The 12,787-nt window shown below is 43.1% G+C and overlaps 1 protein-coding gene across 2 annotated transcripts in view; it reads left to right on the forward strand.

Annotated features, from left to right (window-relative positions):
- The window catches only part of GLIPR2 (GLI pathogenesis related 2), a gene marked incomplete at its 5' end in the record, with an annotated part of 28,759 nt that extends 21,717 nt beyond the window's left edge, over positions 1-7,042 (forward strand). For both annotated transcript variants that reach the window (XM_082044659.1, XM_082044658.1), the window contains 2 exons: positions 4,336-4,413; positions 5,456-7,042. In XM_082044659.1, coding sequence (XP_081900785.1) covers positions 4,336-4,413; positions 5,456-5,616 — 239 coding nt within the window. In that variant the 3' untranslated portion in view covers positions 5,617-7,042. The remainder of the gene's footprint in view (positions 1-4,335; positions 4,414-5,455) is intronic.
- Positions 7,043-12,787: the final 5,745 nt, after the last annotated feature.

Consider the following 12,787-nt stretch of genomic DNA (forward strand, 5'->3'; position numbering starts at 1 on the left):
AGTGTGTTACAACAGGAAAAGGGATAATGGTTTTAAACTACATGAGCAGAGGTTCGGGCTAGACATGAGGAAGAAATTTTTTGCAATGGGGGTGATGAAACACTGGCACAGGTTGCCCAGAGAGGTGGTTGATGCCCCATGTCTGGAAACATTCAAGGCCGGGCTGGATGGGGCTCTGAGCAACCTGATCTAGTTGCAGATGTCCCTGCTCATTGCAGGGGGTTGGACTAGATGACCTTTGGAGGTCCCTTCCAACCTAAACTGTTCCATGATTCTGTTGCTCACACACTTGCACCTGTGCTGGTGCTCCAGTTGCTGGCTCTGCAGGCACCCAGGTCCCTGCAACCCTTGGTCAGATTGCAGTTGTTGGCACTTAAACTCCCCCACACATCCATACAGAATAGAGCTCCTCACCCAGGAGAACAATTAGAAATGAAATGTAGTAAGACAACAGGACAACTGATCAGATGCAGGGCACGGTCAGGCAAAAGTACTGACACCAGTTTACATGCAGCAGCCCCTTTTATCTCGGCATTTCAGAGAGTGGTATCAGCAGAAGAACTTTACACCAGCTCTGTTAGTCCTATGTTTGGACTGATGTCCTATGGTCAGTCCTCTGACCACATGAGGCAGCTTGAAGCACAGTAATTGTGGCCATGCTACTAGGTCATAGCTTGGGTAAATAAAATAAAATCACTATGGTGATTCTGAGCCTAGTCTTGGGCAGAACTATACTTGGGCACTAATTCAAGGATTGTTGCATCAAGTTTTTGTGCAATGTAGATACGTACAGAGAATTGCGGTACTGGTGAAACTCAGTGTGAAGTTCAGCCTGTTCCAAAATGAACATCTAGTAAGTCTAACCGAGCAGGTCCTCAGTCAGCTATCACTAGGAAGAGGGTGGAGTCAAACTGTATTTCCATAGCAAAACTGTTGAAACTGTGAATGTGGTTTACAGCAATGCAAACAGGAAGGATATTTTTAAAAAAACACAGTACACTAATAGGTTCTGCAAGTGGAGCTACAGAAGAGAAGCTGCAACCCTGACTGTAGGACAGATCTGCAGGCTTTTTGATAGAAGTAAATGGTAATTTCTGCCATAGTTGGGAATAAGGGGTGGGAGTGAGATTTCTGTGTTCTTTCCATCTGACTGAAATACACTTTGAACAGCAAGCAAACTCTGTTCTGGGGGCTATGGGGGGCATGGGAGCTGTTTTCAATGAAACATAGAAATGCAAGGGCAACAGACACTAAATATAACTGCATCACTTATTCTGTAATTATTTTACATGGAAAAACTGGTCAGCTCTCTGAACCAGCAAGTTTGAGGATGCAAGTTGCTGCTGAAGCAGCTTGCCTTGGTGCTCTTTCTCAGTTCATTTTCTGCAGGCCCAGGGATCAGGGGGCTCAGAACAGAGGTTTTCCTCAGTCCCCCATGTATCAGCTGTCGCTTTCAACACTGGTTGGGTTTGTGTCCCACCACTGCATTGTCTACTGCTCTCCAAGGGGCAAGGAATCAGAAGAAAAGTATTTCAGAAGAAAGAGAGCACATTTGATCACCAGGTACCTACCTGTCTTCTCATGTGGTAATAACTTATACATAGGACCACCCTTGACTCCTGTGGCATTTGACAGATGCAATTCATTCTGTTCACTTCCAGGCCACTTCAACATGATTTCAAGACAGAGTGTGTCTAAAAGTTGCCCAGTCCTTTAGTCACCTTCTCTTTTGCCAGGAACAAATCAGTCTTTAATTTCTCGCAGCCTATGATGCAATGACTCTTAATTCAAGGAGGATGACACCAATGCCATATAATGATAACCTGATCCTGAACATGAATAAACAGAGCTTGTCTATCAGTTTCTAGGCTTTCACTGCCTGGCTGCAATAAGTTCCAAACTCTCATCCACGAAGGCTGGGAATTAACACATCAGATTGTGCTACACAGCTCTGCTCATTGTCTTTCATGAACAGGACTAAAGTATTCTTACCTGGTAGCATTGCCATCTCCCTTGAGTTAGAGAGTTATCAAATTTTCACATGATTATATTCTTCAAATAAATTTAAAAAATATAAAGAGATACTGTGTTTGTCAAAACTTCCATGTGTCTTGCAGTGTTTCCACCATGGAGATTTTAAGTTCTTGTCACATGGAGCCTAGGTTCACTTCTTAGAGCTACAGTAAGCTGAGTGGGGTTGGCATTGTCTTGAGCTACTCTTTATGCTATGTCACACTGATTTATTGAGGGAATGAAGTGCTGGTAGCAGTGGGAGTGCAGTCCTACATCTGTAAAAATGCTACTTACACAGTATGGTTACTTAAGTGCTTGTACGTGTAAAATACATGTGCTTCATAATATCTGACATGTTTGCAGTCACATTCCGCATTTCTGTTCTACCCAGCTTGCCACAAACACATCTACATCCTTCATAGCATTGAAGTCTAGGGTAGGATGGGATGATCTGCTTGGGTTTTCCTTTTTTTTTTTTTTTTTAAAACTATGTGCTTTTTCTTTTCCCCTTGTATTGCATGAAGGTTGCTCTTTGCACTTTTTTCAGTCTTCATTTTAGCTTTTGTGTGAGTAACAAATGAAGTTTTTCACTTCAGTGGTAAAACAGGTCTACAGGGTTTGTTGTTTGGCACAAGGAGAGCAGGGAAGGAAGGAACCTATTGTTACTCCTGAAACATTTACTTTGGGAAGCAAGAGAGGTTTTGCTGTGTTTTTATGTAAAAAATGTAAATTGACTCTACTAAGAGAGCACTATTCCTAACAAGCAGTGTGGCATAGATCAGTTCATAGTACTTTCAGTTAACCAACCTCTCAAGAGATGGCATTTCCTTCAATATTTCCTTTTCAGTGACAGCTCTGACAGGGCAGCTTGCCAGGCTACCACCACTGTCCTTTTAGCTGACTGCACTCATAAGCAACCAAAGTTTCAAGAAGCTAACGATGCAGTGTCTGACTTCTAAAACAGTGCGAGTCCAAGACTTTTTTCTGCAAAACAGCAAAACATGAGTCATTTCTGTTCTGCAGCCAGCACTCCATCAGGGACCAGCGTTCTTCATGACGGTAGGCTTGGCAGCACTGGCAGCTTGCTATGAAATCAACTGGCCTTGCGTTATACGTCCTGGAATGCTAAGCAGAAATTTCATTATTGATTAGCTCAGGGAAAAACCTGCCTTCTTCCCCCCGCCCCGAGCAATGTTTGACACAAGAATTTCCTAACAGCTACTAGTGGAAAAGAAGCAACATTTGGCTTTTGAGTGCATAGCATCTGCAAGTTCTGATCTGAGCTCCTGCCCCCTGTGCTGTCTGCTCCACCAGGTCCACTGCAGAGTATCAGAATCTGCTCCTTTCTATGGGGTTCCTTAATTGTTCAATTAATTATGTATTTGGCAAACGTCAGCCTTAGAGACGCACAGACATGTAGTGCTAACAGCACTGGCCATGGTCATCGTCCTCACAAAGCTGTGGTCAGTGAAAGCCTTTGCTGAGATGAGCTGGTGCTGGATGGAAGGACACAGCGGCAGGGCCAAGACACATATATTTGAGGTGTCTGACTGTAGTACCCTGAGTTAGAGTGCCTCTAAGTGGACATCAACAATTGCTCAAGTGCTAAGTAAGATCTACTAAAAATAAATGCACTCAGAGATTTAAAGTGCCACATGCTGATGAGAACACAGAAAACTAGAGGATGTCGGAAGTGTCATTTTTCTTTGGTTTGCTTGCAGCTGTAAGGGGATATCTTCACACACCTGCATCCACAGGTGAGAGGCCTCTCTGTAGAAAAGGTCCCTGTGCCCTCAGAAAATCTGGCAAGGCTCACTTAAGTCTTTTCAAACACGTTCCAAGAGGGAGGAGCTGGTGAAAGCCATATGTAGAAGCCTAATGACAGGCACAGTCATCCAAGATGAGGGTGATGTGTCTTCACTGCCTTCCAGGATAAAAGTTACAGAAGGTGGGCAGAAAAAAATATAGAATAAACTCCACGTGTTAAATTGCCAGATGGTTTCTTTGAGGACTAAAGGGATTTCTGCCCCATCTTGATCCAAATGCTGCACCACACAGATCTCTCTTGTCCAAAGGTTTTTCTAACTTCAACCTTGTAAAGTTTTAATCGCAGACAAGAATTGGTGTATGGTCCTGTTTCTTGATCTGTTGGTGATAGTACAGTGCTCTTCATCATCTCTGTCCTTCCAGGTGAGACTGTTTCTCCGTGTTCCTAGAAGTCCTTGTCAGCTGCTAACAGAAGATCTTGCTGGCCAGGCTGTGAGCGACCTACACTTCTGTGTTTATGTCATGATTCCACAGCAGCTTTCTTTTGTCTTTCAGGGAAGGATGTAGCTGACAGATGGTACAGTGAAATAAAAAATTACAGCTTTCAAAACCCAGGGTTTTCTTCTGGGACAGGTGAGTTGAGACTGGGCACTGTTTCTTCAGTAACACAACTTTTATTTTAAGAAATTGGCTGGCCAACTCATTTTGGTATTTTTCAAAAAAATACCTTTATTTGTTAGAAAAAAAAATTAGAAAAAATACCAGAATTTCCTCAAAGTTTTATGTAAAAAAACTCACAAAAGGATAAAAGAAAACTAAGAAATGAGGAAGTAAGTAAAATTTGTGGGGGCTTTTTAGTATTGTATTTTTCTTCTGCCTCCAAAATTTTTAAAAGGTGGCTTATTTTTAAGGGAAATTCATTTGTAGAAAATACTACATTGGAATCATATAGGTGTCTTACTAAATGTACTATGTTGTTGTCTACATTGACATGGGTCTTCTACCAGGTTATATCACTCCAATCACAGAGATCACTTCAGATATAATTTGAAGATCAGTCAGAGTCCATTGACTGCATATTGACAATCTGGTGTTGAAGGAACATAAGAACATTGTTCCTTGAATAGTGCTCAAGCAATAGATACACCCAAGCTGGTTTCAGATGAAGAAAATAATGTTTTTCTCCCCTGGGGTCTGTCTGTGCATAGAGAGCACAACTGATCGAGCAGCACAATGCAGGGGTGACTATTGCAACTAGGCAGAAGAAGCCACAGTGTTATTTTGAATAGTTGTATATGCAGGCACATGGGGGAGTATGAGATGGTCAAAGCAAATGAACAATCATCTCTGTCAGAACTGCTGTTCACACTGGAGGGAGTGAAGAGCATGACTCCTTTGTCAAATTTCATATCAGATATTCATAAAACTACTTCTTTCATGATTCTCTTCGTAGGTATTCTTATATGGATATAGGACATGGAGCTGGGAATAGCAGTGTGGAACCAGATCAGATAAGACTTTTTCAAGACAAAATGCAGATGTAGTTTACTTTTCATGTCCTTAGCTTGTTCACCTGTTGGAGAAATAAGCAGTTTTGTATTGTTTTCTTTCAGCCCCTCAACATATGTCATAGGTTTAGTACCTAAGATGAATGCGTACGTTTCTCTCTCTTCAGGTCACTTCACAGCAATGGTTTGGAAGAACACAAAAAAGATGGGAGTTGGAAAAGCATCTGCTAGTGATGGCTCAACGTTTGTGGTGGCTAGATATGATCCAGCTGGAAATGTAGTAAATCCAGGCTATTATGAAGAAAATGTCCTTCCTCCAAGAAAATAACTTTTTTTTTTTTTTTCCCCAAAGGTAGTCTTATTGTTTAATGACAAGTGAACCTGGATTTGAAATGAAGTACGATTCAATGAAATTTCTTGTTTGATGCTGTGGTTCACTTGTCATTATAGACAGAGCAATTATATGTTGCTTGAGTTGGTCTGCACATTAGGTCCCTGTTGTTTCTGAGGGAGTTTCAGTTTATTTGAGGATGAAGTATATGCAGCATTTCTGAAGGGTAAAATGTATAAGGTGGTTTTTTTAGTAGTTTGCATGAACTCTGTGTCAGCATGTGAGTAAGCACATGTTGGATGTCTCTTTTTAGACAAGCAAATTTATAGCTTTCTGTAAACTGAAGATACCAGCTTGTAATTATATCATGTACTGCCAGTTTTCCAGTATTTTTTAATAACTGTAGATTTCTATGCTCTATCTATACCTCCTGCTACTGTGAGGCCTTCTCTCTGCAGATGGACCATATGCAAAACTTCCCATATGAAAAGGGCACATGTAGAATGTAGTGGCATTCAGACCTAATGTGGTTTTATTAAAAGCATCTCATGGAACACTAAAACGTTTCTGGCAAAATTGTATCCGTCAAGCAAGCCATAACTAATGCGTGACCCAAGAGCTACTAAAATTGTTTAAATCCCAGTGTTACAGTTTAGGTGCTAATATTTAAAAGCTATTTGAGATGAGTGCTGTTTCAAGTTCAAACCCATGTTACAGTTTACATTATGTACATTATTGTATAGTCAAAAAGTTTACTTCTGTTACAGGAAAGCAAGATAACTACTTTTTCTCTTACAGACTTAAGCAAAAAAAAAAAAGTTTCTTTGTTGGAGCATGTTAGATTTTACTTCTCAATAACTTTTTTTCATTTCCTAGGGAATATCTTCTGCAGGTGTCATATTATGCAGCCAATGACATTCCCAAGTAATCTTTTGTCTCCTTTAATAGTGTCACAGGGGTAGTTATTCACATGGTCATAATTCAGAGATGGTTACTCTTTGTTCATATCATTCAATAACAATAAAAATACTTCACATACTGGACTGATGATGATGAAAATTTCTGACTAAATTTCCTTAAAAGCAAGCAAGCAAAAATTCTGATGACACTTGTTTTCTCTTATGAAATGTGGATTGGGCCATTTTGGCCACGTTCCTATACTGTGCGTTAATTTGGGGTTTTCTTTGTTTGTAAATGTTTATTTTGTCTTCTGCTGAGATTCTGTATGTCAGAATTTGGTTCATGAAGGGTGCCATTACAGAAATACTTCCTTTTGTTTACACGGTTGTAATAAACTGCACTGTTATGGCTTGATTATATGTCACTGTGATGCCGTACATTACAATCTATTTGCTGCAACCAAGAATTTAACACATATAATGAACATCTGAAAATTAAATATTTTTTAATATTAATTACTCAAGCCTTTGCTGTTACCTGAGTCTTTGTTGAATAATCTTCAAATTTTATTTCCAGGGCATTAACATATGACGTTATTACTTTTGCAAAATGGAGCATTCTAGCCCAGGAAAGAAAGATTTTCTAAGAAATGATAAATCATACAGCAGATCGTACATCATCCTTTTATATAAAGATTGAGGTAACACTCGAAGCTGGAGCTGAAGAGGCGTTTTCTCTTCTTCTGTTGAACTCCTGCTTTGTATCTCGTTTTGTTTCTGCTGCTCCCTCTCTCGGTTGACATGTTCTTGGTAAAGACAATCCACTCAACCCCCACTCAGACGTGTGTGTTCCAGCAACTGCAGCCTCAGGACCTTCCTCTCTTCAACCCTCAGCTGGCAAATGTTACATCTCCAAACAGGCTGATGTTTTATGTGCAGCGCATTATCATCCCCAAGAATTAAAACAGGCCTTTCTAAAGATAAAAAGCAACACAGGCTTGCTGCAACCAATAGAAAGGTAAAAGCTGATGTTAAATGAACCAATGGTATTAATATACTCGTATTTTTTCATTATGACATTGCTGCTGTTGGCCCTATAATACGTTGAGTGTTTGATGTAAAACTGTATATATCCTACTCGAGTTAAGTCAGACTTTTTTCTCTGCTGCCACTTAGTTCTTCTTAATCTCAGAAACACCTGGGAACACACAAAAATGCTAGTGGTTACCTTTGTTTAAAATGATAGTGGCAAAGTGAACTTCCACAGCTTTTTAGACAGAGCATTTTGAGGGAGCATTAGAAGTAATGAGACATGGAAGAAGTACAAAGACACTCAGATAGACCCAATGCACACTTCAGGCACTCCACAGAGAGTCCATGCAGGTAAGTATGATTGTAACAATGAAAAAAACCCTGTTAATTTAATGTTTCATGACCCAAGATCATGATGTTGATGCCTTCTACAAATGAACTCTGGCTGCGTAGTGAACCAGTGTGTGTAGGAGTCCAAATGCAAAGAGAAGGGAAATGCTGCTGATGTGACTCAGAAGCCATATGATTTTTGGGAAATGTACACTGAAACCTGACTTACCAAACATCTTTATTAAAAGACTGTGTAGGTGTATTGCTGTACTCTCCAGCACATCTTGGAGAGCTGTGGAGTTTGGGAGGTGGCAAAGAAAGGTTATTTTGAGTCATGTTAGAGCAGAACAAGATGTTTAAGAGCTTTCTCAGCCAGGGTTGTATACAAAGAAGTCACATTTGCCCTGGTAATAAAGAAAAGGCTGATCTGACAGCTCTGATACCAGAGAAAAATCTTGAGAGGCCTGCAGATGGTTTCTAAGGTCTTTTTGCAGCAGGAGGAAGATGAGGAATTCTAGCTGGTCTGAGGCTTCATTTCCAGTCTTCTGGGTTAAATAATAACAAAGCATTTAGGGAAGAATTTTTAAAAGTTCTAAAAAGGGAAACCTGCATGAACAGATTTTAATTTGCCAGCTTCCCTCCATCTTCCCCAAAGGACAAAACCTAGGCAATAAGTCCTCCAAAAAGTGGAAGATGACATTGAGAACTGGTAGAAGAACTGTTAGAAAACCACAGATCAGAGAGAAAGCCACATCATATGAACAATAATAAGAAGAAATCCGTGGGCGACAAGGAAGTCTTGCAAGCTGTACATGGAGATGCTTCGCTTCTGGGGAGCTCAGCCACTCTATTTGTCTCCAGCTTTAACTTGGAGGATTTGTCTCCAATGAAGTGGTTGACTTGACTGGGCGGCCTGCAGAGGGGTCATGTTAGGCTGGTGGACTGCTGACATGCAAGCTTTTGCAGTGTCACACATGCCCTAATAATGTTTTTAGCTTTTGTGCTTATCTCTGACTTCGATAGTCTTTTTTTCTTTTCTCTATCTAATTCAGTATTTAAAGACACTTTACCACGTGACTCATTTTAATGCTAATTTGAGCTGTTTTTTCAGCATCTCTTTTCTTAAGTTCCTGTAATGTCCGAGCAGCCAGTTGCAAAACAGCCAGGTATGACTTCAACTGAGGTAACAGCTTAAGAAAGCAAAGTGCTCACTGGCATTTCGTTTGCCCCTGTGTGTGATGGTTGTTTTGATCTATATGAGAAAGCCCAGAATACAGGTAAAGTGAGCAAAGCCACAGACTCTCCTGATCTGTTGACTACAAACACCAATGCTGCTGGCCTTGTGGTCGTGGTACATGGCAGTGCCACATCTTCTCCAGAGGCTTTGTGATGGAAGGACTGTGTGTAACACAGCAACTGGAGGCTCTTTGACCCCAAGCAGGGTGGAAAAGGGACTTGAGATGGCACAAAGAAATCCAGTGAGCCAAAGCCACCTCCCTCCTTCTTGAACCTGGCACTAGAAGCCTCAGAAAACTGCATTTCTAAAGATAAGACAGGAAAAAGTCAGGGGTAAGCTGCTTTCAGTTATTACATGGTAGGAAAGTAAAATTTGAAAATTACATCATCATTTCTGTCTACTTTAAACAACCTAAAGACCAAAAATCCTGTCCTCTGGCTCACAGTGAGCTGTTGCATCCTTGTACAACCTTTCCCAAACCATAGCAGAAGCAGATGGTGGGACTGAGTTTTAGTCTTTTTCAGCTCTCTCTTTAGCACTCTGGGGGTTATCATGGCTTAATTGCTGCTCCCCTGAGCTCTGCACACCAGACTGTGGCCATTTCTTGTGGCAGGAACACAGGAGTTGCACTAGGCTTGGGCTTTCCTATATGACCAGCACGAAGCAAGTGACAAGCCAGAAAATAATCTGCTGCTTCAAGCTGCTAAGGAAGCCCTTTCTGAATAAATGCTGAAAGCCAAGGAGGGCCTGAGAGTCTCCAGCAGTGCCTGGGTTTAGCTTTCCCTTCCGTGTTTCGGGAGACATGCTCTGGCAGTGGGTGCCCTGGCCACCTGTCTGGAAGGAGAGCCATCCCTGTGCTCCTGTGTGCCCAAAACAGTGGTCTAGGGACTGAGTGACCCCCTCTTTGCTGCACTCCTCCCCCTAGCTCCTCTGCTCCTTCACAGAGAGTAGGGTCTTCCAGCTGAGTTTACTCTTGCACAAGGTAGCAGCCACTGTAAATCTACCTGACAAGGTTCCTTTTCTGAGCTGGTTGACTTTCGTGAGCAGTGCTGTCAGGGTTCTGCACATCCTCTAACAAGAAGTTTTAAGTTGTCCCCTTTTGCTCAAAAATTAATCCCTGTGTCTCTCCTCTCCAGGAGGATACTGAGCAAGACACAGGATTGCAAGAATCTTGTCACCGATGCAATGAATTGCAGTTGGCTTTTAGTTATATCAGGTGAACTGTAAAGAGATAACACAGAAAAGGCAGACACAGGTTGTATGGACAACACATAGACTAGAATCTGAGACCTTATTTATGACAGCAACCTAGGAAAAGCTGTAAAGAGGCCTGTGGAGAGCAAGAGTCCATTAAAACATGGCCAGGATGCAGAGCCTGCTAATCTGCAATGGCTGGGGTCAGCCTATCTGGGCAAAGCTGTGCTCAGAGGTCATCACAATTCATAATCAGGGTTCATAGGGCAAAAGGCTGTGAGCTTTCAGAACAACTTCTTCCCTATCCATCAAGCCTAGGGTGCTCACTGATGTGTCAAGAGGGAAGTCTAGCTGGGTGTCCATTGTTTTGGAGATAATAATGAAGAACCCTTTGCCCTCAGTTGTCTCTGCAGGGCTGTGGTCTCCCCTCTCTTCCTCACACTTTAGTGCCAGGTTAGCAGGGTAGCTGCGGGGAGAGGTGGAGCATTTGGGAAACCCAGTCTTTGATCCCACACCTGATACTCCTGCTGCAAGGATCATGGAGTCTGTAAAGCCCAGGGGCAGGATATTGCAGGCTCAAAACAACAAATGCCAAGACATTAAATATCCCCTCTCTCCCTTAAGGCAGGCACAGCTGTAAAATATGACCAATGTGGTGTGTGCTAGAAGGAGAAGAAACAGTGGCGACTGTTCTGCTGTCACACACGCGGGGTCTCTGACAAGTTTTCATCAGGGTCTTTCCGCCACTTCTGCTTCATCCCAGAGGTTTCATCAGAGACTTCACGGAATCACTGCATGTTAGGTATTGGAAGGGACCATGAAAGATCATCTAGTCAAAACCCCCCACCAGAGCAGGAACACCTAGATGAGGTTACACAGGAAGGCATCCAGGCAGGTTTTGAATATCTCCAGAGAAGGAGACTCCACAACACCCTTGGGGAGCCTGTGCCAGTTCCAGTGCTCTGGCACTCTCACTGTGAAGAAGTTTCATCTCATATTTAAATGGAACCTCCTGTGTTCCAGTTTATACTCATTGCCCCTTGTCTTATCATTGGTTGTCACCGAGAAGAGCCTGGATCCATCCTCGTGACACTCACCCTTTATATATTTATAAACATTAATGCGGTCACCCCTCAGTCACGTCTTCTCCAAGCTAAAGAGATCCAGCTCCCTCAGCCTTTCCTCATAAGGGAGTTGCTCCACTCCCTTAATCATCTTTGTGGCTCTGCGCTGGACTCTCTCCAGCAGTTCCCTGCTCTTCATGAACTGAGGGGCCCAGAACTGGACATAATATTCCAGGTGGGGTCTCACCAGGGCAGAGTAGAGGGGCAGGAGAACCTCTCTTGCCCTACTAACCACCCCCCTTCTAATACACCCCAGGATGCCATTGGCCTTCCTGGCCACAAGGGCACAGTGCTGGCTCATGGTCATCCTGTTGTCCACCAGGACCCCCAGGTCCCTTTCCCCTACACTGCTCTCTAATATGTAATTTCCCAACCTATACTGGAACCTGGGGTTGTTCCTGCCCAGATGCAAGACTCTACACTTGCCCTTGTTATATTTCATTAAATTTTTCCCCGCCCAACTCTCCAGCCTGTCCAGGTCTCGCTGGATGGCAGCAGAGTCTTCTGGTGTGTCAGCCACTCCTCCCAGCTTCATGTTTTTCTTTTTTTTTTTTTTTTCCTTTATTTGCTGATCGCCTGCCAAAACCTTTGGGCTTGAATGCCAACCTTGAGCAGGCTTTGCCCTTCCCGAGGGTGGCCTGGAAATCCCCGCGGAGGGCCGGCAGTTCCCCGGGAGGCCGATGCCCGCCAGCCCGGGCCCAGCGGCGGCAGCGGGCGGCAGGTGGCAGCGTCGCTCCGCGGTTCCCGCCCGCAGCCGGCACCGACCTCCGTGCGCCCACCGACCCCCGGGCTCTGCCGTGCCCTGACGTCTGTGTCCCCTTAGCTTTGGCTCTAAGAATAATTTTAAATGTCCTTAATCCCGCGGCTGTGTTATTGAATGTATTCAAAAAAATTATCCCAGAGCTGAGCAGAATAAACACGGGCTGGGTTTGGATTCTTTTTGCTGCATTAATTCATCTGCAAATGTAATTTAGAAGGTTTTTAGCTGAGCCTGTAAAAAGTGAGGTAAAGTGATGGGAACAAGTGGTTCAAGAAGGACAGAGAACTGCTTGAGAGAGTCCAGTGCAGAGCAACAAAGATGACTGATGGAGTGGAGCATCTCCCTTATGAGGAAAGGCTGAGGGAGCTGGGGCTCTTTAGCTTGGAGGAGACTGAGGGGTGACCTCATCAATATTTATAAATATGTAAAGGGTGAGTGTCACGAGGATGGAGCCAGGCTCTTCTCGGTGACAACCAACGATAGGACAAGGGGTAATGGGTATAAACTGGAACACAGGAGGTTCCATTTAAATATGAGAAGAAACTTCTTCACAGTGAGGGTGCCAGAGCAGTGGAACAGGCTGCCCAGGGGG

This window comes from Streptopelia decaocto, assembly GCF_964273445.1.
Source record: "Streptopelia decaocto genome assembly, chromosome: 2".
In the NCBI taxonomy this organism is placed as follows: Eukaryota; Metazoa; Chordata; class Aves; order Columbiformes; family Columbidae; genus Streptopelia; species Streptopelia decaocto.